The sequence below is a fragment of the Lepidochelys kempii genome, chromosome 4 (assembly GCF_965140265.1).
Source record: "Lepidochelys kempii isolate rLepKem1 chromosome 4, rLepKem1.hap2, whole genome shotgun sequence".
NCBI lineage: Eukaryota > Metazoa > Chordata > Testudines > Cheloniidae > Lepidochelys > Lepidochelys kempii.
This window is the reverse complement of record NC_133259.1, coordinates 96828637-96855644: the sequence shown is the minus strand read 5'-3', so window position 1 is coordinate 96855644 and position 27008 is coordinate 96828637. Positions and strand designations below refer to the sequence as shown.

Sequence of the window (27008 nt, the reverse complement as noted above, 5' to 3'; positions counted from 1 at the left end):
ACAGCACTGCAACCGTGCAGTTTCTGCATACTAAGTGGCTTGGCAGTGTGTACACCTCAGGAGTTACAGCTCAGAAAGCTGCTTTACTGCACAGAAACTTGCCAGTGTAGACAAGGCCTAATACTATAACTGTTATGAGCTGGTTTATGTATTGAGCTAAACCGCACTGATACTGATGAGTGTGAACATGCCCCTCATTTAGTGTAGCTGTATGAGACTGCTAAAGAGGCCCAACCTAAAACAAGGCATAATGAAGTCTGCCCAAAACCTAGCACCATGGAGGTGGAGGGTTCCACTGGCTATTGTTCTGAGTAGGTGTGTGTGGATTGTGTGCGTGAAAAAGACAAGCTGGAATGCAGACAAGAAACTGAGGGAACAGCTACACTGGAAACCTCAAAACGCTGTCGCGGGAGTGCTCCTGTGGCAGCGCTTTGAAGTGCGAGTGTGGTCGTGCACGAGCGCTGGGAGAGAGCTCTCCTAGCGCTCCTGGTAATCCACCTCCACAAGGGGATTAGCTCCGAGGACTGGGAGCACGGCTCCCAGTGCTCGGAGCCTGTTTACGCTAGCACTTTAAAGCGCTCTGACTTGCTGCGCTCAGGGGAGTGATTTTTCACACCCCTGAGCCAGCAAGTTAGAGCGCTATAAAATGTAAGTGTAGCCAAGCCCTGAGAGAGAGTCAGAGACCAAAAAAGGAAAGTCAAGCAGCATCTGGCAGCAGTGTATTTCTGGGAGAAAAGTAGAGAGAGGTTCTAGGTCAGGGATGTTGGTCTATAAGCCAATTAACCTTTTGATTTTAGTTCCTCCTGCATTTACAGAAGTAGGACTTCGTACATTCCTTATAAATAAACAAGATTGTATCAGAGAAAATACTAGCCTCTATTGTCAATTTCTACTAACAATTAGAACTACCAAGAAGCCCTGAAACTCAGGCTTTGTCACACGACTGTTGTCTGCTAAACCTTTGTCAGTCACGGGTGTGAATTCCCCCCCCTTCCCCCACTGACATAAGTTTCACCGACAAAAGCGCTGGTGTGTTCACTGGAGGTGGTTTAATTTTGCCTACGGGAGAAATCTCCCGCCACCATAGAGCAGCTACACAGGAGACCTTACAGTGGTGCAGCCACAGCAGTAGAGCTGTGCCGCTGTAAGGTCTGTGTGTAGACATAGCCTTAGACTAGTGCTTGTTATGTCAGAAAGGGGTAACAAGTCCAGTCAGGTTCTTTGTTCTGCCTCTTCACGGTTTCAAAAAGAAAACAAAACACAGTAACCGAATAATTTTGTTAAACAGATAAAAAATAGTCATGCTTGTATTTTTCATTCTAATTCTTATTCTAAAGTGTTCATGCCTTTGTGCACTAATGTAAATTAGCATCAGAAGTGATGCTTTCTTCTCTGCTGATTGCCAAATTATTTAAGGAAAATAATCTGACCATAACAAATCATATGGGAATAGATGAATGGAGGCCTCAGTCCTACAGTGAATTTGCAGGAGCAGCCCCCTGCACAAGGTTCAGTGCAGGATCAGGGCCTTAGACAGCATGGTTAAGGACTTACAAAACATGATTATCAGACAGCGATCTGAATAGTTAAGAAATGAACACATATAACATTACTTTCCTTATTTTATTAAACAGGCTAGTGTAGTCTAAGTATTCTTAATGGGTTTATATTAACTAATTTAGCATTGTATTTGACTTCAGGTCCATTGTATGTTTGATACATTCATATCAGAAAAATGTGCTGAAATTAGTGTCACATGTGCCTAGAATAAAATGAACAGTATTGATGTTACCTCCACTGTGTACTTAGCCTTGATGTTTAGCCTTGATCTAAAAGGCAAATGAAAGATTAGGTATTAAACTCTAACTGAAAAAAGATTAGTCAATATTTACTCAAAATAGCCAATGTTTTGTGTGATCTAACTTTTAAAACTGATATTTATTTTATGTTTAATCCATAGCACTGAAAGATTAATAAATTGGTTCCATCCATAATGCTACTTTACATTTATATAATACCTATCTGAGGATTTTATTTGCTTTACAAACATTAATGAATCAAGTCTCACAACAACCCCCTGAGCAGACAGATACTATTGTCCCCGCTGCACCAGTAAAAACTTATAGTGTAGACTGGCTAAGCTGCAGTTCCTACCAATGCAGTTTACCCATGCTTGAAATTGGAGTCAAGCTGCATCAATGCAAATCCTGGCTTACTGTGGTTTTGCCTATCTATATTAGGGGTTTAACACCAGTAAAATACACTGGTGACTCTTACCAATGGCTGAAATCCCCAGGGTAGACAAGGCTTTTGAATAGTAGTAGCACATTTAATTTGTTTCTAGCCAGCCTTCTGAAAGATCATATGCATATAATGAATTCCCCATGATTGCATTTTACCATGAATCACTGCATTTTAGCTGTGGGCTATTTTTTTAACCCTCCCTTTCCCTCCATCTCTACATCTAGAGATGTGTTTAAATTTTTCTGATGTATTTAACTTCATGGATAGTGCCATGATTCATAATAGTGAGTATACACTGCCAACTTCTGCAGGTATTTTCTTGTAAAATGATGTAAAAACAACTATTTTTATTAATAACTGTGAGTGAAGATAGTGTTTGAAAAAGGTGTCAGACTGACTGCAGTGGAAATTGCCACAAAACAAGTACTAAATAAGTCAGTGGCAAAGCAAGCCTTCCCATACTGTCGAGCCCTGAGCTGGAGGGACACCTGGAAGAGAGTAAGGCCTGGTCTATGCTAGAAAATAAGATCACTTTACTACATTGGTTAGAGCTGTGAAAAATCCACACTCCTGAGGCAACATTGTTAAGCCGACCTAAGTCCCTGTGTAGACAGCACTAGGTCAATGGAATAATTTTTTCGTTGACATAGCTACTGCCACCTGGGGAGATGTATTACCTACGCCAACAGGAGAATCCCTCCCGTCGGCTTAGTTAGCATTTACACTGAAGTGCTACGGTGGCATAGCTGCAGCGATGGAGCTGTGCTGCTGTAGCATTTTAAGTGTAGACAAGCCCTAAGAGAGTAGTTTGGTCTATATTCCTACCTACACATTGACCTCTCTGCCAAGGGCGCCAGTTAGCATCAGTTCTGATAGTGGTTTTTTTTATGTCGATGAATAATGTATTGTGGATGTGATATTCTCTAACAGGAATGTTAAGAGAACACTGACATTATATTAGACTGTATCTTGAAATTTGCCTTCTGAATACCATTTTGCTGACTTCCCCATTTAGCCATGGATTCCGCATTTCAAAGATTAATGTTAAGTTTTATCAGTGTTTCTAAAGATAGACCTTGTATCAATGTTATGATAGAGAGATGGTGGCCTTGGACAACCATAAAACAGCTGATATACAAGTTTTCACCAAACTGTCATTCTCCAGTGTTCTTTAACTTACCCAAGCATGTATTTGACTCTCATACCACTCACTTTGAGTCTAGCAGTGTCTTTTGTTCCAAAATAGGTGCCAAATGTCTGACATTGTTTGACTAAAATTGTTTCTAAGCAGTATTATTTTGCTTGCTAATTATGCCAGTATAACTCAGAACTATAAGTATTTAACATCTGTCAGTATTTTCTCTGCATGTAAACAGTGCAATTTTTTTCAGCCCAAAGTAAAGATCCACACTTGAGAAACAAAGTAAACTCAATTATCTGGCAAACTCTTTTATCTGAGTAGAGGTCAAATGCCTTCATGTATGTCAAATCCATTGGAAAGACCGTCATTTATCCAAAACTCTATTTGTCTGAATATTTTTCATATTCCCATTCTCACTCAGATAATACTAAGATCTCATATATGGTTTTTCATACATAGATCATAGACAAAGTTTCATTATATTCATATCTTATTTAAATGATAAACATGGAATGAGTTGTCATGGTATATTAAGATCATCCTGGTATGTGCTGCATATTACGCATCTTTCAAATGTGATCACGTTCAAAAAGATTGCCATTGAAGTCAGTAGGAGTTTTACTAGTGACTTCAAAGTTTGGTCCAGTGTGAGTGCTACCTATGTATCTTCTGAGCCATATCTTGTTACTTTACTGGTAAAACCAATATGATATTGCTGTCAGTACTGCAGAGCCAACATGCATGAGGAAAAAGTTGCATTGTGTTTTGCCTCATGCATTATCAGATAAGTTGTGATTACAGAAACTTTAAAGCAGGGATGGGCATGAACCAAATTCCTGGATCAAAAATCCTCCAAACTTTGGGAAGGTTGAAATCTGAGTCCAAACTTTGCAACTTGGGCCCTTCTCTAATTATTAAGGTTTATACACGGTGCAAAACTTACCCTTATCAGTGAGCACTTACACGCAGAGTTGTTGCCCAATTAAGTGAAGTAGACCCGTTGGAGAGTATCCCAAGAGGAGCAGGCTAACAGGAATGATTTGTGTGCCCAGCGTATCCAGGTATCCCTCAGAGAACAGCATGGTTGATAGAATAGTAATCAGATAATGCTGTCTCGTGAAAACTACTTTGAGACTCTTAACTTGTGGAACCTTTGCTAAGGAGAAAGACACTTTAATTTTGAGATTTTAAATATATCGGTAATTATTGTGATTAGTGACTATACTTCAACAGCATAATGAATGTACCTGTCTGTGCCTATGCTGTTCATTAATGTTGCCAAGAGACTAGTGTGAATCACATTGTTACATTCATGCCTTATGACTTTTAGAGAATCAAAATTTAATGGTGTATTTTGTTTTTGTTTTTCTCATTAGGCTCATGCAAAAATCTGGCATAACTACAACACACGCTTTCGGCCATATCAGAAGGGTTTTTTGTCAATAACCTTGGGATCCCACTGGATTGAACCTAACAAATCAGATGATACTTTGGACATTAATAAGTGTCAGCAGTCCATGGAGAGAGTGCTAGGATGGTTTGCCAAGCCCATTCATGGGGATGGGGATTACCCAGAAGAACTGAAAAATAAATTATATTCTTTTCTGCCCAACTTTACTGAGGCTGAGAAAAACTATATAAAAGGAACAGCTGACTTCTTTGCATTTTCCTTTGGTCCTAATAATTTTAAACCCCCAAACACACTAGCTAAAATGGGACAAAATTTGTCACTCAATTTGAGGGAAGTACTGAATTGGATTAAATTGGAATACACCAATCCCAGAATCCTGATTGCAGAGAATGGTTGGTTTACTGACAGCCATGTGAAAACAGAAGACACCACAGCCATCTACATGATGAAGAACTTCATTAATAAGGTTTTACAAGGTTTGTATACAAATCCAGTACTTTTAAAACATTCAGTGTTTCTTTAAAGGAGATACTGTTGACTAAGTTTATTGTTAGTAATTATTTGTATTGCAGTAGCACCAAACCATGGTCCTGGGGCCCATTGTGCTCAAACACAGAACAAAAGATGATCCCTGCCATAAAGAACTTAGGCCCAACATTTATGCTTGGTTTTTACAAAACAATATGAGTAGGAAGTCTTGTTCGTTACATTTCTTTCAATTCAAACTGTCTGTTTTTATTTTACATGTTACCGTGTACCATTGGAAATGTTACTACGTGAGAAGCAAACAGTAAAAATGCCTACTAGCAAAAGTTAAATTGACAAGTCTAGGTTCATTATCCAAACTTAGAAAAATGCAAAAAGTAAATAAATGGCAGAAATGGAAATGATTCTTTAGCTCTAACATGTAACACAATTTATTATTATTTTAAATACACAATTTTCATCTTTATAGTGTCTCTTTTTAAGGCCTAAGTAGTGGAAAACTTTTTGAAGGTTAAAAGCTTGCATTTTGTATTACGTGTAAATAATTCCAATAATACTTAATTCCTCTACAGATGCAACATTTGTTTCCCCTGCCCCACACACAGTTTTCTATTTTTCCTCATTCTGTTAGTGACACCTATTGGTTGTGATAAACAACAGTAGCACAGAGTTTTGCAGACAGATTCCTCTGGCTATTGTTTTAGCATGTGACATGCCACATTAAAAACATGGAATGACTCAGACCCAAGAATTTACCTTCCCTTAGAAGGAAAAGTGCTACCGGTCACTTATGGCAGCTAACTTGCTGAATCTTTAAAGTTCAAGACATGCTGTGTTATTCCATGGGGGAAAGAAAGAATGATTTTAAAGATACATTTTGATACTGGGGTAAACTTTCAGCTATATTGAACTTAAAGATGGCCCCAAATCATAAAGTTCAAATGTGCATCCAGATCCCAACTTTCATAATGTTTGAGAATGTTAAACTCCAGCATTGTGGTTCAAGCTATTACAGGTGCCATGTAGATACAGTAGCAAAGTTCAGGTGCAGATCTGGACTTGGAGATGTTGTCTCTGTTTTTAAAAATCCACAATTTGCTTGTAATAAATAACTAATCACAAAAGAAACTTGTTTGAACAAAACATATTTCCCTCTCAGCCACTTTCCTGTCCTACTAGATCTTGCAGTGAATTTTGTATGGCTGAATTTGACATCACGATTACTTCCATCGACAGATTTCATAGTACATAATCTTGTACTTGTTATGTCCTTCTAGAAACAAACTGATGTAGACACTGATTTGTGAGGGAGACTATTTTATTTGGATATGGTGCTACAGACCCCTGTCCAATGAAAGACACTATAGCAGCCAAGTTCTCAGTCTGAAAACAAATTTTATTTTGTAATTTAATTTAAATCCATTTGTTAAGTTTAGGAGAAAAAAAAATTCAGGTTTCCACACACTTTTCCACTCTGTAACTGATAAGTGCACAATAAATTTGCAAGTTGTCAGTTCAGTAACTTGATATCTGTAGACATTTAAAAATAAAATTACATCCAGATGTAAACCTTTAGAATAAAAAAAAGTGATTATGCTGAAATTTTGAAGGATGTCAACACACTGTAAGATAAGTTAGCAGAACTAGATTGTTCTTTTATAAAGGTTTCACTGTGAAGAGCTGGCAATGGGAATAGTTTGTAGATCTGCTTTTAAGAAGTACTTGGTAATGTTCAGACAATAGGAATTGTGAGGGGAGAGCATAGAATTGTTTCTATTTATACAAGGTGCATAACCTTGACTTCAGAATACAAAATGGCCTCCTTAATAACAGGCTCATTGTGAGGTACACTCATCTTTTGCCTATCTATGAATAACATCTGGAACACATACATATTTTACTGATACAATATGGTTTCAAGAGATAATATGAAATACTATTCTATGGTAGATCAGACTGGATAATTTTTACCAAAAATTAGCACCCATATAAGTCAACAGTATGTAATAGGATAGCTGCTAATGGAAGCATAATACGAGAAGCTGGGTAATACTTTATACCTGCTGGTTCAAGGAAACTTGACCCTCTGAAGTCAGTGAAATTAGAATTTGACCTTATGTCTTCAGTACTGTAGTGTCCCTTCATTTTTCACCCTAAGATAATTAAAATGTTTTGAATCACTAAAATACATGCTGTATATGTCATTATTGCAAGAGAGCTGGCTAATGTATAGTGTACCAGGACACAGTGGGGAATGCAGAATTTGGTAGTATGTGGCAAGCCTGTCAATGAAGCAAGAGGCATATCACATGCTGTCCCTTTGGCTGAAGCCTGACACCACAACTGCATGATAAAAATGCCTGAGTCTTGTTTCTTCTACATCTTCTACCACTGTCAGAGCTGTACCAGTAAAGTTTACAGCTTTGATTTTTCCCAGTATAGACATATGTATAGACAGTGCTGTGCTATATGCATAGCATGTCCAGAAAATTGATGCTTTATATTTTTTCTGCTTAAATCTGTTTGTAAATCACCTTTAACAAACGCTCTGTTTCCAATATAAGTTGATTGTCAGGTACTTACTAAAGATAAAGAAACAATAAAGAGAAATAAGAGGCAAATGAAGTTAAATAATTAAATAAGTCCTAGGTGGTGGGATGAGGATGTGAGAAGAGGAATGAGGTGTTCCTGAATGGCCCTTTGCTGGAGTGATGGGAAAACTAATTAAGTTTGATGTGTCCATTGATGTTGATTCTTTCCATGCTTCACTCACCTTCATTTGTCTCCTCTTCTTGCTTTCACTCCCAGACTCAAATTCTTTCCCCAGAGGGGCTTCATCTGCCATTAGACTTTATCAATCCCTATTTCCCCTCCAGGTGCAGCATATAAAACTAATTGGCCCCTTCTGGCCCAAATTAAGCTACTCAGAGCTTTTGTAGGGTGGACACACCATCTCAGGGTTCCACAGGGTTCTGTTCTTGGTCCCGATCTCTTTCCTCTCTACATCTTATTTCTGTGTAATCTCATCCGAACACAAATTCAACTACCATCTTTATGCTGACAACTCATAGATCTACCTCTACTTCAATCCTGACTCTTTCTGTCAAAACTAAAATCTCAGCCAGTCTCTGACATCTCCTCGTGGTTGTCTAGCTGTAGCTAAAGCTCAACATGATTAAAGCAGAGCTCTTAATCTGCCCTCTCTCCCCCTCCCCCCACAACACTTCCTTCCTATCTCTTTTCTCCAGTCACTGTAGGCAACACCATCCTGTCTGTCACTGAAGCCTGTAACTTGGTCATCCTCTTCAACCTGGATTTCTCTACGTCCTCAATCCAGGTTGTATCTAAATTTTACTGATTCTTCCTTCACAACATCTCTGTGATATGCCCTTTCCTATCCATCCACACAGCTAAAATTCTTCTCCAGGCTCTCCTCATCTCACATCTTGATTATTGCAACAGCCTTCTTTCTGGCCTTGCCAAATGCAGTCTTGCCCAACTCATATCCACCTCAGAGAGATGGATTTTATGACAGTGATGGAAGAAACCCCTCTGTTGCTGTAGTAAGTGTCTGTACTACAGCAGCACAGCTGCAGCATGACGGTTGTGCCGCTGTAGCTTTTCTAGTGCAGACATACCCTTAGTTCCTTAAAAATATTTTTCTAATTGCTTTGATAGTGAAAAAATGCTATTTAACAGCATGTATATGTTGCCATGGTTTTGCTACTTGTTAGAATCACACTCGTGAGTGATCACCTAGGCGCCAAATCCATGGGTGCTCCAGGGCTGGATCACCTAAGGAAAAAAATAGTGGGTGCTCAGCACCCATTGGGAGCCCTTCAGATCAGCTCCTCTCCACCACAACCCTCCCACCCTCTGGCAGGGCCCTCCAATCAGCTCCCCTATCCCCAGTGCCTCCTACCTGCTGGTGATCAGCTGTTCAGCGGTGTACAGGACACGCTAGGGAGGGATGGGGAGGATCAGGGGCAGGAAGAGGTCAGGGGAGGGGGCTGAAGGGGGTGGGAAGAGGTGGGGCGGAAGTGGAGCAGGGGCGTGAAGAGGTGGGGCTGGGATGCGGGTTTGGGTGACGGGGTGGAGTGGGGGCGGGACCTGGGGCGGAGCGAGGGTCAAGCACGCCCAGGGAACTTGGGAAGTTAGCGGCTCTGAGTGATGAGAAACAGGTAGTTTCATAATACACGACACTCTCTTTACCTTGTTATAATGCATGCTCATACTGTAAATCATACTGAATTTATTAATGAATATTTTAACATATAACACATTTTTATTTATTTCTCCTATGCAGCTATTAAATACGACAGAATAGATGTGTTTGGTTACACAGCCTGGTCTCTCCTTGATGGCTTTGAATGGCAACATGCCTACAGCACTAGACGTGGATTATTTTATGTAGATTTCAACAGTAAACAGAAAGAAAGGATTCCAAAGTCATCTGCACTGTATTACAAGGAAATAATTCAAGAAAATGGCTTCTTTCTGAAAGAGTCTACTGCAGCTTTGCAAGGTCAATTTCCCTGTGACTTTTCCTGGGGTATCACAGAGTCCGTTCTTAAGGTAAGCTTAATGTACTGTAAACAACAGTTATTTTTGCTACATACAACAGTTAATAACAATAGTACTTTGTACATATGTATGTGTGATATGGGGCTGGGCTTACCAGTGGCATTGCCTAGTGGCTAGGTCACTCCTCTTCCCCATTTCCAGTGCCCCTCGCCAGCAACTGCTGTTCCCTTCAATTTTTTACATCCATGTGCGGAATTAATTTTATGTGCACCAATATGGAGGTGATGTGTGACACATCACCTTTATATTGTTGCACGTAACAACAAAAATCATGTGATGGAGTAGGGCCGAGGGGTTTGGTGTGCGGGAGGGGGCTCAGGCCTGGGGAAGAGGGTTATGGTATGGGGGGATGAGGGCTCTGGCTGGGGATGCAGGCTCTCGGGTGGGGCCAGGGATAAGGGGTTTGGGATGCGGGATGGGGCTCAGGGCTGGGGCAGAGGGTTGAGGGGGGTGGCTCTGGGGGTGGGGTGGGGATAGGGGTTTGGGGTGCAGGCTTCCCCAGGGCTGCAGTGGGGAGAGAGGACTCCCCCCAGCCCTCTCTCGCTGCAGCAGCTAGGGTAAGGGAGAGGTGCCTCTCCCCGGCTGCGGCAGCTTCGGCGGGGTGGGTCTGGGTTGGGCCAGGCCATGGGAGGGGCTCCTCTCCCCTAGCCACGGCAAGTCTGGGGCAGGTCCGCACTGGGGCCAGCAGGGAGGAGCGCCTCTCCCCACCGTGGCAGGTCTGTGCTGGGGCCGGTGGGGAGAGGCATCTCTCCCCACCACAGCCCTGAGCCCCTGCACAGGACTTAATAGGCAGCTGCGCAGTCGGGCAGCTTAGAGGAAACTTAGCCGGCAATTACTCCAATACTGTGTGAACCCACCTTTTGATGGGTGGTGACTCGGCCCTCTGGCCAGGTCACTGATTTAGTTTGTCCCCTTCTGTCCAGACAAATATATAGAGTTTCATGTCCTCACAACGGGAAGGGTTTTCAGCCCATCTCTGGACCCCTTACATGTGGCTCTTCCTCACCCCGAGGCTCTCAGTGTTTCTATCCCTCCTTACTTTGGAAAGGAGGGCTGGAAGGGAGGCTTTTGCCCCCTCCACAATAAGGGTGGTTGGTAGGAGAGCCTGGGCCCTTCCACTCCACTGGGCTTTGGTCCACCGTCCTACGAGAGGCAACAATATCCAGCACCCTGGAGTGCCTTGAGGCCACCTCCCTGGACCACTTCCTACTATTCGCCTCCCCCCAAAGTCTAACATAAGATAGCATAAATAAATCAATCAACCTTCAGCCTAGCAGGGCTCAGCTGCTAGCCCTTGCTTGCAGCAAGGACTTCTGCATCATTCTTGTTCAGGAGTTTTTAGGTTAAGTCTGTTCTCCTATCTTGTCTGCCCCCATCTATCTTTCTTTTCTTGTCATTTTATGGTGCAGTAGCCTCAGAATGTGAGGCTATGACCATCGCCCACCAGTGTTTTCACATAATCAAATATATATCCTCTCACCCTGCCTGGTATTCTTAAAAAAGCACAGTAATGCTTAATTAATGCTATCCCACTTCCCCAGTACTCTCACCAATCCTTTCAGACTATGTTCTTTCACCTTGAGGCATCTCAGTTCTTCATAAAGAAATCTTTCTTTCTGTATAACTCACCCTGCATTGCCATAGCAGATGCTGAACTGTTTTTTTATCTTTGCATGCTTCATAGAATCCATGTTTGTGCATGTTTAATGGATATAAATAGCCATTCAGGTCATAGTGACTGGTTAGAACTCTAAATATAGTTACTTCGCTTCTTCTATCATAGCTGTAAAGTATAACATGATCCTCAAGTTCAGGACGTGTTTCATAGAACCTTCATCCTTTTTTCTCTTTGGTCCATATTTCTTGCCATTCCTTCTTAATTTTTTTCTTAGCCAAACTTGAAGTCTTGTGTTCTTAGGGGGTTCTTTTTACCATCCTCCTCATTTTGTAAGACATTTTTCAATGCTTTATCAGTCATTTAATTGGCAGGTATCCCTACATGTGCTGGGATCCATGCTACTATTGTGTATACCTATTCTGAGGCTCTCTTTCTGATCGCCATTTTACCCAATAAAGAGTCAGATAGGATAGGAGTGGGCATACATCCCTTATCCGGGTCTGTACCAACAGTATAACTAAGCTGTCAAAATGGAAACACAACTGGATAGTCTCATAGATCTCTTAATTCCAAAATCAGGCCATTCCCACTCTACCTGTGTTGTCATCTTCAGATCCTCCAGTATGGATCTGGCAATGCTAGACCCCATTTCCCATGTATAAACTCATAAATTTTATTTATCATATTTGACAGTCCCACTCTTCTTTGTTTTATCGTATAATTCCAGATACACAACTGGAGAGACAACTGTTCAGCTATAGTTTGATTTCCCATGACTAAAGATTTTAATCTCTTCCAGATCTTCCTTTTCACTCAAGTCTTTTACCCACTTTTTGAGCCTGCTAGCATGTGGGAGTTTGTGATGTCCAGTTGTATCTTGTCTACTTAATTCCCAACAGTCTTTGTATATTTGTTTAGTACACTTATTTTCACTATTTCCATTAACCTTAGCCCAAAAGATTAAATCTAACAATTTCATCCTTAAATTTATAGGCATTTCTCTGGTGACTATCTGCATCACACACAACAGTGTCATAATATCTGCACCACATGTGATTTGCACAGCTTGCTGCCCCCTTCTGAGCTATCTGACTCCCTTTTAAGCTCCTCCTCCAGTTGGAGCAGCCTCTGGAGGGGCAAGGGGGCAGAGTCACCTGGGTTCAGAACTGCTTCTTAAGCCCTTCTGTCCTAGTGTTAGGGTAACCTGGTGTCTGGATTTTGACCGGAACGCCTGGTCGAAAAGGGACCCTGGCGGCTCCGCTGACCAGACCATTAAAGATGTGGTTGGCAGTGCTGCGGCGCTAAGGCAGGCTAGTCCCTACCAGCCCTCGGGCAAAGCGCTGCGCCCTGGAAGTGGCCAGCCGGTTCGGCTCCTAGGCAGAGAGGCCATGGGGCTCCGCGCAAGCTGCTCCTGCCCCGAACACTGGTTCCCACCCCGCACCTACTAGCACTGGACCTGCTGGCTGCTTCCAGGGCACATGGGACACGGAGTCAGGACAGGCAGGCAGCTTGCCAGCCTTAGACACCCTCCACTGACTGGGAGCCATGCGAGGTAAACCCGTGCCCCAACCGCCTGCCTCTGCCCCCCCAAACTTGGAGCTTCCTTGCACCCCAAACCCCTCATCCCTGGTCCCACCCCAGAGCCTGCACCCCCCTGCACCCTGAACCTCTCAGCCCAGCCCCACCTCGCAGCCCCCTCCCACACTCTGAATCCCTTGGCCCCACCCCCCAGCCTGGAGCCCTCTCATCCCAGTCCCAGCCCAGAGCCCTCACCCCCTTCCACACCCTAACCCCTTGCCTCAACCCACAGCCCCTCCCACATTCTGAATCCCTCAGCTCAAACCCCCAGCCTGGAGCCCCCTCCTGCACCTCAAACCCCTCATCCCCAGCCCCACCCCAGAGCCTGCACCCCAAGCCCCTGCCCCAGCCCAGTGAAAGTGAGTGAAGGTGGGGGAGAGCGAGTCACCGAGGGAGGGGGAATGTAGGGGGCTGGGCCTCCAGGAAGGAGCGGGGCTACGGTGTTCAGTTTGTCACAGTATGTATATAGTACCTTTCATCCAGGTATCTCAAAGCACTTCAAAAATATAAATTAAGCTTCATAACAACCTTAACAACCTTGTGAGGTAAGTATAACAATATCTGTTTTACAGATGTATAAACTAAGGACCACTTAAGTGACTTGCCCAAAAACCACAGAACAAGTCAGTGATAGAGCTAGGAATACAACCCAGAAGTCTTAGGATTCTCAGGCTTCATTGCAAGGGTAGAAAATGAATAAACCATAAGTTTAAAATATTGCAACAACACAAATGAAAAAATTAATCAGCGTCTTCTGCATATATGACACTTTCAGTATGAACTCTATTCAGAAATACATTATATTGTGTACACCAACCTAATAAGATAAGACTGTTTTCTTACAATATTTATTTCCACATTAAATGTGATAGATAGCTATATTTGACATGTGGCAGGTGTGCCGTAACATGGTTTTGTAATTACATAGTGAAAGATGACATGCTGGAAAACATTAGCCTAGAAAAATACATACAGCAGACAAAATAAATGTAATTTAACCCAGTCACTACCAGCCACAGGTAAATAAAGACTTCTGAGTAAATTCATATTTCGGGGATCGGTTTTACTTTTCAAAACTTTTAGAGGTTTTAGATTAAACCTTGTTAGTTCACCACATGGTACTGAAAATTCTATATATTAAACACACTGGTTTTCTTTTTAAAACCCAAAACTGTAAAAATAAATAAATAAAAAAGTCCAAAGCAATGTAGAACCTTGTTAAATAATAACAGTCAGAGAATGACCGGTGTACAAATGATAAATATCAACTACTCATTAAACTACATAGTTATTTATAATTGGAATTAGAACAGTGATTCTAGTCCTAGGTCTGCCACTGATAATTTTCAGCTTTTCCGTACTACTGATGCTCTGTGTGACCTTGGGCAAATTAATTATAGTCTTTATGCCTCCATTTACCCATTTGTAAAAATGGATGTAACTATTATACAGGAATGCTGTGAGGTTGAATTAACAAAAAAAAACCCCATCCTGCACTGTTGTGATGTGCCTGTAAACTCATAATATACAAAAACCAGGACTAAACAGCAATGAGGATCCTCACTTCTCTGCTTTGCAAATAAAACTAAAACTAATTCTGTCTTACATATAGAGATGCAAGTAACAGATACTTGTTTAAGTAAACTAAATTTGCAAATGTTTGTTCCCATCCATTTTTACAGGCAGAATCTGTAGCTTCCTCTCCACAGTTCTGTGACCCTAACCTGTATCTCTGGAACATCACTGGAGACGGGCTTTTGCACCAAGTTAAAGGAGTGAAGCTGAAAACCCGACCAGCTCAGTGTACAGACTTTGTCAGTATTAAAAAACAACTTGACCTCCTGGAAAAAATGAAAGTAACACATTACAGATTTGCACTTGACTGGTCATTAATTTTACCAAATGGGGATTTGTCAGCCATCAACAGACAAGTTCTCAGATATTATAGATGTGTGATTAGTGAGCTACTGAAACTCAATATTAAATCTATGGTCACCTTATACTATCCAACTCACGCCTACTTAGGCTTGCCTGGTCCTTTGTTGCAGAGAGGAGGATGGCTAAATCAGTCTACTGTCCAGGCTTTTCAGAACTATGCGGCTTTGTGCTTTCAGGAACTTGGTGACTTGGTTAAACTGTGGATCACAATAAATGAGCCAAATAGATTAAGTGATGTCTATAATAGCAGCAGCAATGATACGTATCAGGCAGCACACAATTTACTGATAGCACATGCCAGGGCCTGGCAAATATATGACAAGCAATATAGATCCTTTCAGCATGGATTAGTGTCTTTGTCTCTTCATTCAGATTGGGCTGAGCCTGCCAATCCCTATTTTAATTCTCACTTAAAAGCTGTGGAAAGATTTCTTCAATTTGAAATAGCCTGGTTTGCAGATCCAATTTTTAAGACAGGGGACTATCCAGCAGCTATGAGGCAATACATTGTATCTAAAAACAAAAAAGGCCTCTCAAATTCCTTTTTGCCATATTTCACAGATGAAGAAAAGAAACTTGTTAAAGGTGCAGCTGATTTTTATGCACTGAATCATTTTACCACAAGATTTGTGATTCATGAACTTCAAAATGGGAGCTGGTATGAATTTGATCGGGATGTTCAGTTCCTGCAGGATATCACATGCCTGAGTTCTCCGTCTCGTTTGGCAGTGGTGCCCTGGGGGATGCGCAAAGTTCTAAAATGGATTAAAAAAACCTATGGTGATATAGATGTTTACATCACAGCAAATGGGATCGACGACCAGTCTTTGGCTAATGATGAACTTCGAAACTATTACTTAGGAAAATACACCCAAGAGGTTTTAAAAGGTGAGATGATAAATGCAGATATTTTAGAATAGGGGTTCTCAGCCATTTTCATGGTATGGACTATATTTTCAACACAGACATCTCTTTGTCCACCTCCCCTTCCATTCACAATCTACCTCTTCATTCGTTATCACAAGATGTCCCAGTACCAACTTGAGCAATGGCTTACACTGAAAAGTAATATTAGTAAAATAGTTAATTTATTTTGGCTGTCTTGAGAAGCATTTTAAACTTTTTGAAAAAAGTTAATTTTGCTGTCTATTTTTGCTCTTCAATATCAATAGGCGCCATATGTTCCCAGTACCCCTGAAAATCAGACCACTTATTTAGGTGGCTAAATATAGATTTAGGTGGCTGTTAGGCATCCACATTTTAAAACAACGAATTTAACATTTCTAGTGCTATATTAGTTTTCAAGGAATTTAGGAATAATGAGTATTTTTTTGGTTTGTTCATTAATATCCTATATGCATTCCAGACACTGAGTTACAATCTCTAAATAAAGGGGAAAATGTTCTTGTGCGAATAGCTCCCTGGAAAGATTTAGTTTTACAAGCAAGGCTATATCGTAGACATTTATATATACTACCTAAGAGAGCTGATACTGCTCAGAATGTTCCCATGCTTTAAGGAAGAACCAAAAACTTGCCATCTCCAATCCCATGTATTCATTTGGTATCCAACTATTTAATTCACATAAAAGATTAAATCTCTTTAGAAGATTGTACTTAATGTTGCTCAAATATAACTGCATGTTATAAGCCAGTTGTTTGCAGTGGTGTTGTAGCTATGTAAGGTAGGTGAAATAAATCTTTGAATGGGCCAACTTCTGTTGGTGGAAAGGACAAGATTTTGAGCTTCACAGAACTTTTTTTCAGGTCTGGGGAAGGTAACCATAGTGTCTAAGCAAAATACAAATTGAGACACTGTTAAGCATAGCAGATTCACACATGCTATAGGAGACCACTTAAAATTAAGTGGGCAGTTAAGAATTAGCAGGCAGGGTGTCTTACAGAGTGTTGTAATGAACCATAAAACCATGTTGAGGCCATGATTTTTAAGATTTAGTAGAGTTATGAATTTAAGTTCCCAGGCTCATCTTTAGAAGGTGTTATGCAGGTTTCCTTTGAGGCCGAGGACTGAGAGGTCAGATATGCCGTGATCACTTTGTGAAAAGTGTTTGCCTGTGGGTGATAGGGGGTTTTGTCTTTTATCATTTTTCAGTGTGAGTTCTTTTGAGAACATAGCAATAGTCTGGGTTCATCCACATAGTTATTGTCGGGGCATTTGATACACTGAATGAGGTATACCACATGTTGTGATAAGTCTGGGTAGGACCCAAGAATCTTGAAAGGTGTGTTGTGGGGGGTATTGACCATTGTAGCGGTGAAGATATGTCTACAAGTTTTGCATCTATTGTTCTGGCAGGGTCTTGTGCTGCTTTGAGTTTGTGTGTCCTCGTCTGTGGGGAGCTTGTTTCTGATGATGAGCTTGGTGAGGTAGTGGGGTTGCTTGAAGACCAGAAGAGAGAAGTTGGGAAAGATTTTTTCTTCGAGTGCTGGTCCCTATGTGTATTCCACAGGTGGGGAACACATAAGCGTTGTGCGCCCGAGTCTGGAAATTCTTCAAAGCAGTGTCTGCTGTCCCACACACATGCAGTAGCTCTCCTCGTGCTCTTGACTGAGGATATAAGAGGCAGTGATGGTCAACGCCTCTCCAGTTCCTTCTTACTTCCACATTGCATGAGTCAGAATTGTTTCTTCCTTCACTTCATTGTATAAACTGTAAAGAAAGGAAAAAAAACTTCTAAATAGTTATATTTCTTAGCTTAGTAGTTAAAGTTTACAGTATAGTGTAGAGTATTTCTTTCTCTCTGGTTAGGGAACCCCTCCCCAACTCCAGAATCATGCCTAGAGTCCCATGATTCAAGAATTGCATCTCCCTCTCTATCAGTGATGAACATCAACAGTGCCTGTACTCTCTGGGTGAGGTGCAATTCTGCAAAGTGCAGTATCTTTCACTCCTTCCCACCCAGAACTTGAGAAGCCCAGGAGCTTTGCCTGTGAAAGCCCCTGGTGGAGAAGGCTATGAGTCCCCTCTCCAGTCTTGGCCAGGGACACACCCCAGTGCATCAACCTCAATTGACCAGCAGTGTCGCTCCAAGCCCGTGCCTTAGACTGGAAACTTCAACATCTAAGCCCAAAGACTCTTCTTCTAGGGTTCCCCATGAGAGTAGAGGGCACACTCATGGGGCAAGGACAACTCTCCTTCAAGGACTGTCCATAAGAAACACACTTCCTCTCCGAGCTTTTCCAAGTCAGGAGAGACATCGCATATGGAACCTAAGGAACTGGCTCTGATGAAGATCCCCAGATTGGAGGGCAAGGTGCATAAAGAGAAAGATCCTTCAGTTTCATCGATCACCTGAGCAAGCGTAAGGACAGACATTTCACTGGTTCCGTCTATGAATGCTCGTCCAGACCCATCATCAGTACCACCTCATTCATCTAAAGACCAGCTGGCTGCTGCAGATGCACCAGGTCCTTCAGACTTGACTGCTGGAACCCCTCACCCACCAGAGTATAGGAAACTTACATAACATTGGAGGATATTGTCCTCCATCGTCCGCAGTCTCCACGTCTTTCCGGCCTTGCCCTTGTGAGCGATGTTATTATTCTGGAAAAGGAGTCTACATAAATGTCCCAGGAGTTGTCCCATCTCCAACTGTCTGGCAGAAGTGCTGTGGTACCAATGGTACCACTATCGATGGAACAGTTCTCGGATTCAGATGAGTCAGAGGAGCTAGCCGCACCAGTATCTCCATGGAGACAGTCGAGCCCCAATGGATAGTCGAAGGATTGTGCTCGCCATTCCTCTGGGTATAACACTCTTTCTCCCCCCCACCCCCAATCCAGGACCGCTCATATTGATTCTCTTGGGGTCTATGGGTCCCACAACCAATCGATCCCTCTTTCTTGCCTGATTGGGATCCATTGAATCCTTATGGCAGGCATCTGGGCACTTCTCAAGAGTTATACAGCTCCTCTCCTTCTCGCCAACTGGTTCTGTTGGAGAGCTTGTATGAGGAGGAAGAGCTGGAACTGGATCTGCAGGTGCCGATGGTTCTGAAGGGTGTCTCTTCATCATCCACGGACAAAGCAGTCACTACTCCTTCTCTGCAAGATGACCACTGGCAGTACTAGGAGCTGTTACAAAGAATTTTCAGTGACCTACAGATCCCATTGGATAAGGTCCAGGACCCTCAAAACCCGGTACTGGACATGTTACAACTGCAGGGACCAAGTAAGGTAGCCCTTCTGGTCAATGAGGCCATACTAGAATGGGCCAGAATGGTATGGCACACTCCAGCATCCTGGGCCTCTACACTGAAAACAGCCGAGAGGCGATATTTTGTTCATGCTAAAGGAGCTGAATTTTCATTCTCCCATACTGCCTCCAACTTGTCGCTGGTACAGGGGGCTACAGAAAGAACTTAGCCGCATTATCAAACGGCGGCCATGGCAGATAAAGACTTTAAGAGACAGGACCTCTTGAGGAGAAAGGTCTCCTCCAGAGGCCTGCAATTTTGTGTTGCTAACTACCAAGCTTTGTTAGTGAAATACAATTTTAATAAAAAGAAAAGGAGTACTTGTGGCACCTTAGAGACTAACCAATTTATTTGAGCATGAGCTTTCGTGAGCTACAGCTCACTTCATCGGATGTGTACCGTGGAAACTGCAGCAGACTTTATATACACACAGAGAATATGAAACAATACCTTGTCTGTGTGTATATAAAGTCTGCTGCAGTTTCCACGGTACGCATCCGATGAAGTGAGCTGTAGCTCACGAAAGCTCATGCTCAAATAAATTGGTTAGTCTCTAAGGTGCCACAAGTACTCCTTTTCTTTTTACGAATACAGACTAACACGGCTGTTACTCTGAAACAATTTTAATAATTATTCCAGGCATGCAGACTTCAGACATAAGTTTCCCATGGAGGACAGGGCCAAATTTCAGTGTTTTTTTTTCAGATGAGGGGGAAATAGTGGCAAAAGTAGCCCTCCAGGCTGCACTGGATGCAGCAAACATAGCTTCCAGAAATTTGGCCAGGGTTTAGTCGTGAGGAGGGACTCTTGGCTATAATCATCAGGGTTTCTTAGGTAGGTCTAAAACACCATCCAGGACCTCCCCTTTGATGAGTCTAATCTCTAAAGAGAAAACAGACAAGACCTTACTCACTAAAGGACTCCAGATTGCCTCTGCATTCCTGGGGGATTTATACTTTATCCCCTACGAGGAAACACCAGAGGGAGTCCTATAGACCAAGGCCACCCCCACCTCATGCACCTTTATTGCCAGGTGCCCAGCTGAGCCTCCACACAAATGCCAGAGGATTTTGAGGCCTTGCTTCTCAGCCCCCTCTACTGCCACAGCCTCTACTCACTCCCAGCTACTGGCCAAGAACCATATTTGACATATTGGTCGAGACCACCACTGATGCTGCCCATCTTTTCCCCCTGTCACCCTTGGGGGCTGTCTCACACCCTTCGCCCACAACTGGAACAAGATCACTAGGAACAGTTGGGTTCTGGAGATTATCCATCAGGGAAACTCCATAGAGTTCCTCTCCTTCCTGCTTCATAAGCCCCCTTCCTAGTCCCCCTTCAGGGACCACCCTCACAAGATAATTCTTCCGGACACAGAATCCCTTTTACACCAAGGGGCAATAGAGCGCATCTCACCTCATTGCCACAGAAGGGGGTTCTACTCCCCACATTTCCTAATTCCCAAAAATGATGGAGGGTGGAGACCCATCTTGGACCTTTGGCAACGCAACATCTTTACGTGAACTCTGATATTCCAGATAATTATGTTGGCATTGAGTATCCCCTCTCTTCAGAAAGGGATGCAGTTCATGACTCTCGACATGAAGGATGCGTATTTGTATGTGGACATTCACCCACCACACATGAAGTTTCTGCATTTTACACTTGGCCAGGAACACTTCCAGTTTCAAGTCCTCTCCTTTGGCCTCATTCCAGCACCCAGAATATTTACAAAGGTTTTCTCTGTGGTAGCCGCCCAGATGAGATGCCAGGGCTATATGGTATTTCCATACCTGGACGATTGAGTCCTAGTAGGCCAACCTCATCAGGTGCTCAGGTTGGTGACAGGGTTTCTCTACAACTTTTGGCCACCCTAGGCATTTGCATAAACAAAGAAAAGTTCATTTTATTGTCCAGTTACCCACAAGGTCAGTAAACTTTATTGGGGTGATGTTGGACTCAGTTTCTGTGAGAGCATTCCTCCCTGCAGACAGGTTTCATACAATGAGCAACCTGATTTCATGTATTACCCACAGTCCGCAGACTGCAGTGCACAGGTGTCTTTCACTGTTAGGCCACATGATGCCGTTTACCAGACTCCAGCTGCGGTGTCTTCAAGCTTGGCTCCATTCAATCTACTGACTGAAGAAGGACCATATCAACTCCGAGGTTCCCACCAGAATTATCACCTCCCTCGCTTGGTGACTGAACCCTGAAAATCCACTGTCAGTGTTCCCTTCAACCCTTCCACGTCCAGGGCCAGCATTGTAACAGACACCTCCTTTCTGGGGTGGGATGCCCACATGACAACCACACTGCTCAGGATTCCTGAACCCCACACGAAGCTAGGCTACATATAAACATATGGAACTGAGGGCAGCCTGCTTTGCGTGCAAGGCCTTTCTTGCTCATATGCTCACTCCATGTATAAATAACAGCCAATATCACTATGGTGGTCTATATAAACAAACAGGGAGGAGTGGGATCTTGTCCCCTCTGCCTGGAAGCCATCAGACTTTGGAACTGGTTAATCAGGAACCACATCACAATACAAGCAGCGTACCTTCTCAGTATCCCAGAGAAAACCTTTGTAAATACTCTGGATGTTGAAATGAGCCCAAAGGAGAGGACTTGAAACTGGAAGTGTTCCTGGTCAAGTGTAAAATGCAGAAACTTCATGTGTGATGGGTGAATGTCCACATACAAATACACATCCTTCATGTCGAGAGTCATGAACTGCATCCTTTCTGAAGGGAGGGGATAATCAATGCCAACATAATACAACTCCCTTGCTGACAAACAAAGCAGAAGCTTCTCTCCAGACCATGAGTGGGAGGTTCACAACACAGTCCTAAGTGAGAGATTTACAAAGTGGGGTAGTCCACTATGAGACCCCTTTGTGTCCCAAATGAACAGAAAGCTCCCCTTGTATTGTTTCAAAGGAGCCATGGGTTGCGATTCCCAGGACTGCGACCTTCTGCTGTCTTGGACAAACAGCCTCAGATATGCCTTGCTTCCCATTCCCCTGCTTCCACTGGTCGTAGGGAAGATACATCATGACAGAGCCAATATCCTTCTCCTAGCATCCTATTGGACCAGAAAGTTCTGGTTCACAGAACTTCTAACAATGTCTGCCCACCCACCAATCATGATCTTCCCATTCCCAGATCTCCTAACCCAGGAAGGAGGGGAAATCAAGCATCCCAATCTAGTCTCACTGTACCTCACGTCCTGGTGTTTGGATGGGTGTTGGAAACAGAATGCTCATGCTCAGCGCTCGTTCAGGTGATCCTTAATCAAAGTAGAAAAGATTCTACTAGAATCTGCTATCTGGCCAAATGGAGATGCTTTTTGGCCTGGCACAACTCCATCAACATTCTCCAGTTACCTTAAGCATCCCAGTTGTCCTAGACTATCTCCTGTCCCTGAAGACTTCATGTCTCGCTATTAGTTTGCTGTGAGTACACCTAACAGCAATTAGTGCTTTCCACCCTCCGTTGGAAGGACATTCTGTCTTGACGCACGCAGCTACAGTACGATTTATGAAAGGTCTGATCAGTATCTTCCCACCAGTGCTTAAACCTACACCTCAATGGGACATTGACCTCATCCTGTCAATACTCACAGGTCTGCCTTTCAAACCAATGGTGACATGTGCCATCACCCACCTGTCCGTCGTTTGGCCAGGAAGCTCAGAGCCATCATGGCAGAACCCCCTTATACAGTGTCACAAAGACAAGGTTTCTCTTTGGCTACACACCAAATTTCTCCCCAAGATTGTTTCTCAGTTCCACATCAATCAAATGATACACTTACCTATATTTTTCCTGAAAGCCCCATGCTTCCTCTGAAAATGAGTCTTCACTCTCTTGATGTCCGGTGTGCCCTGGCGTTCTACCTGAAAAGAATCAAACCCGTTAGGAAATCACCAAGACTTTTTGTCATAGCAGAAACATTGCATGGGCAAGTCATATCCTCCCAGAGGATTTGTAAGTGGGTTTCAGATGCATCTTGGAATGCTACAAAATAGCAAAAAAATCCTCCTCCTGTGGGTGTCATAGCTCACTCCATGTGAGCACAAGTTGCCTCCATGGCATCCCTATCTGACATCCCTCTGCAGGGCAGCCACCTGGAGTTCTATCCGTATGTTAACGACACACTATGCTCTAGTTTGTGCCTCAGCTGTGGATGCAGTAGTGGGATCGGCATCTTTGCTACCAGCTTCCTCGCACTTGCCTCCAGTCTGAACACTGCAATCACCCACATGTGGAATACGCATAGTGACCAGCACTCAAAGAAGTAGTGGAGGTTACTTATTGTAACTGGAGGTTCTTTAAGATGTGTGGTCCCTATCACTATTCCACTACCCATCCCCCTTCAGATCCTGTTAGATGGGCAGTAAGAAGAGGAACTGGAGAGGTGTCGACCTTCAATGCCTCTTATATCCTCAGTCAGGAGTACAAGGAGAGCTACTGCATGTGTATGGACCAACAGACACTGCTTTGAAGAATTACCAGACTCAGGCACGTGGTGCACATGCATACCATATGTGTGAAATACAGATAGGGAACACACATCTCGAAGAACCTCCAGTTACAGTAAGCAACCTACACTTTCAGGATGTGGTCCCCACAAAACATGGGTTGTAATTGTTTGATGACACCCCATATTGGTTCCAGTGTGGGGTGGTAGGTGACAACTAGGAGTGTGGAGTCAGTGGTTTGTATTTTTCCCCCCAGCATTGAAGCAGGCTCTTCTAGATTATTTGGGTGGCTTGTTCCATGAGGCAATATGCTTCATTTCTGAAGTTTCAGAGTAACAGCCGTGTTAGTCTGTATTCGCAAAAAGAAAAGGAGTACTTGTGGCACCTTAGAGACTAACCAATTTATTTGAGCATAAGCTTTTGAGAGCTACAGCTCACTTCATCGGATGTATACTGTGGAAAATATAGAAGATCTTTTTATACACACAAAGCATGAAAAAATGGGTGTTTACCACTACAAAAGGTTTTCTCTCCCCCCACCCCACTCTCCTGCTGGTAATACCTTATCTAAAGTGATCACTCTCCTTACAATGTGTATGATAATCAAGTTGGGCCATTTCCGGCACAAATCCAGGGTTTAACAAGAACGTCTGAGAGGGGTAGGAAAAAACAAGGGGAAATGGGTTACCTTGCATAATGACTTAGCCACTCCCAGTCTCTATTCAAGCCTAAGTTAATTGTGTCCAATTTGCAAATGAATTCCAATTCAACAGTGTCTCGCTGGAGTCTGGTTTTGAAGTTTTTTTGTTGTAATATCGCAACTTTCATGTCTGTAATCGCGTGACTAGAGAGATTGAAGTGTTCTCCGACTGGTTTATGAATGTTATAATTCTTGACATCGGATTTGTGTCCATTTATTCTTTTACGTAGAGACTGTCCAGTTTGACCAATGTACATGGCAGAGGGGCATTGCTGGCACATGATGGTATATATCACATTGATAGATGCGCAGGTGAACAAGCCTCTGATAGTGTGGCTGATGTTATTAGGCCCTGTGATTGTGTCCCCTGAATAGATATGTGGGCACAGTTGGCAAGATGTCATCAATATAGTGCAAGTAGAGTAGGGGCGTTAGGGGACGAGAGCTGAGGAAGCGCTGTTCTAAGTCAGCCATAAAAATGTTGGCATACTGTGGGGCCATGCGGGTACCCATAGCAGTGCCGCTGATTTGAAGGTATACATTGTCCCCAAATGTAAAATAACAAAGAAAATAACAGAACGCATCTAGCCATCACCTTCAGCCCCCAACTAAAACCCCTCCAACGCATTATTAAGGATCTACAACCTATCCTGAAGGATGACCCAACACTCTCACAAATCTTGGGAGACAGGCCAGTCCTTGCCTACAGACAGCCCCCCAACCTGAAGCAAATACTCACCAGCAACCACATACCACACAACAGAACCACTAACCCAGGAACCTATCCTTGCAACAAAGCCCGTTGCCAACTATGCCCACATATCTATGATTCTTTTTCCTACCCCCCCCCCAGACGTTCTTGTTAAACCCTGGATTTGTGCTGGAAATGGCCCACCTTGATTATCATACACATCGTAAGGAGCGTGATCACTTTAGATAAGGTATTACCAGCAGGAGAGTGGGGTGGGGGGAGAGAAAACCTTTTGTAGTGGTAAACACCCATTTTTTCATGCTTTGTGTGTATAAAAAGATCTTCTATACTTTCCAAAGTATGCATCCGATGAAGTGAGCTGTAGCTCACGAAAGCTTATGCTCAAATAAATTGGTTAGTCTCTAAGGTGCCACAAATACTCCTTTTCATTTCTGCAGTGTCCTTGTTTAGTGAAGGTGGTTTTAAGTGTGTATCCCAGATGTTCTCTTTGAAGCAAATGTTGTGGTATCTAAGTGTGTGACTGTAGATAACAGACTTTTTGGCACATCTGAGTGGTTACTGGATCTGTGGAGGTAAGTGTGGTGATCCATGGGTTTCTTGTATATAATAATTTTCAACTTCTGGGACACTGAGATCAGCTACAATAACAGAACCCTACAAATGACTTTATACAATAAGTTGGTTCAATAAAAGACATTTACCTCACCTGCCTTGTTTCTATTATGACCCAGGGCATGGTAAGGGAAATCAGTTCTAAAGATTAAACTAAACTAGGAATTTTTTCCTTTGCATCCTGAAGTCCCTACAAAGAAATATAACTATTTTCCTATAGGGAATCCTCAGGCTAGTTGTCATGAAATTCTTATTTTTAAAACTGTAGAAGTGTATCTCTTCAAAGAGAGCCCAAAAGTTCAATTTATAAAACTTACTTTTACAAAATTAGCTTATTTAAATAATATTATGGATTTTCTCTGTGCTTACATATGAATTCAAAGGTGAAATGGTGAGTAATTATTTTTACTATTTTGTTTTTTAAAGTAGCTATAATTTTATCTCCTAAGGGTCATTTTAGGTGTTAGGAATGTGTATTATTTTTATTGGAGTAGTGCCTGAAGATCCCAGTCCCTGATTGGGGCCCCTTTTGGCTAGGCCTTGTACACACTTATAATGAGCAGGTAATCCTTGCTCCAAAGTGTTTACAATTCAACCTACTGTTTCAGGGGAAATGTGCAACTTTGAATCTAGCTGCTGTTTTGAGGGGTTGCAGATGTATGTTCTACTCAAGTATGCACATGCCAAGTTCATCAAAGCCGGAGAACTTTGCCTTGCAGTACCATAGGGGTGGTTCTTGTGTCTTCTGGCCCTTAGCCCCTCCCCAGGATATTTAAGGGCAGCACTGATCCAATACCCCATAGTTCCTTCTCACCACCCACAGCTAGAGTCGCAGCATTTGGTGTAGTAGTTTACCTCACTGTTTGTTTCAGTTTTTTTCTGGAACTTTGTTGTATATAATTAATTGTTAGCATAGTTTAGTATTACCCTTAGATTTAGCTGTAGTACTTAGAATAGATAGATAATTATCCTGGGTGATGCCCTCACCAGGGTTTAAACATTGCTCATTATGTAGAGTGGCTATCCCCAATAGTGACCCCACACACTATGTTTGTTGTGCCTGGGAGAAGGGCATATTAAAGAAAGGTGCTCCATCTGCGAGTGATTTAAAAAGAGCACACAGGTGGCGAGGGACGAGTCTAAAGCAGCACCTTTTAGAACATGCCATCTGGGCCGGTTTAGCACTGGGAGCCTCCACAGATCATCTGGCCCCACACTCCTCTTTGGAGCTGACATGGAATGTTGCTCCTGGCTGAAGGACTGGTGCTTCCCTAACAAGAAAGTT

The 27008-nt window shown here is 42.8% G+C and overlaps 1 protein-coding gene across 1 annotated transcript in view; it reads left to right on the top strand.

Annotated features, from left to right (window-relative positions):
- Positions 1-27008, top strand: part of KLB (klotho beta) — a 46902-nt gene that overhangs the window by 15625 nt on the left and 4269 nt on the right. Inside the window, 3 exon segments of the mRNA XM_073342264.1 lie at positions 4762-5272; positions 9589-9857; positions 14745-15888. Of these exon segments, the coding sequence (XP_073198365.1) occupies positions 4762-5272; positions 9589-9857; positions 14745-15888 (1924 nt within the window).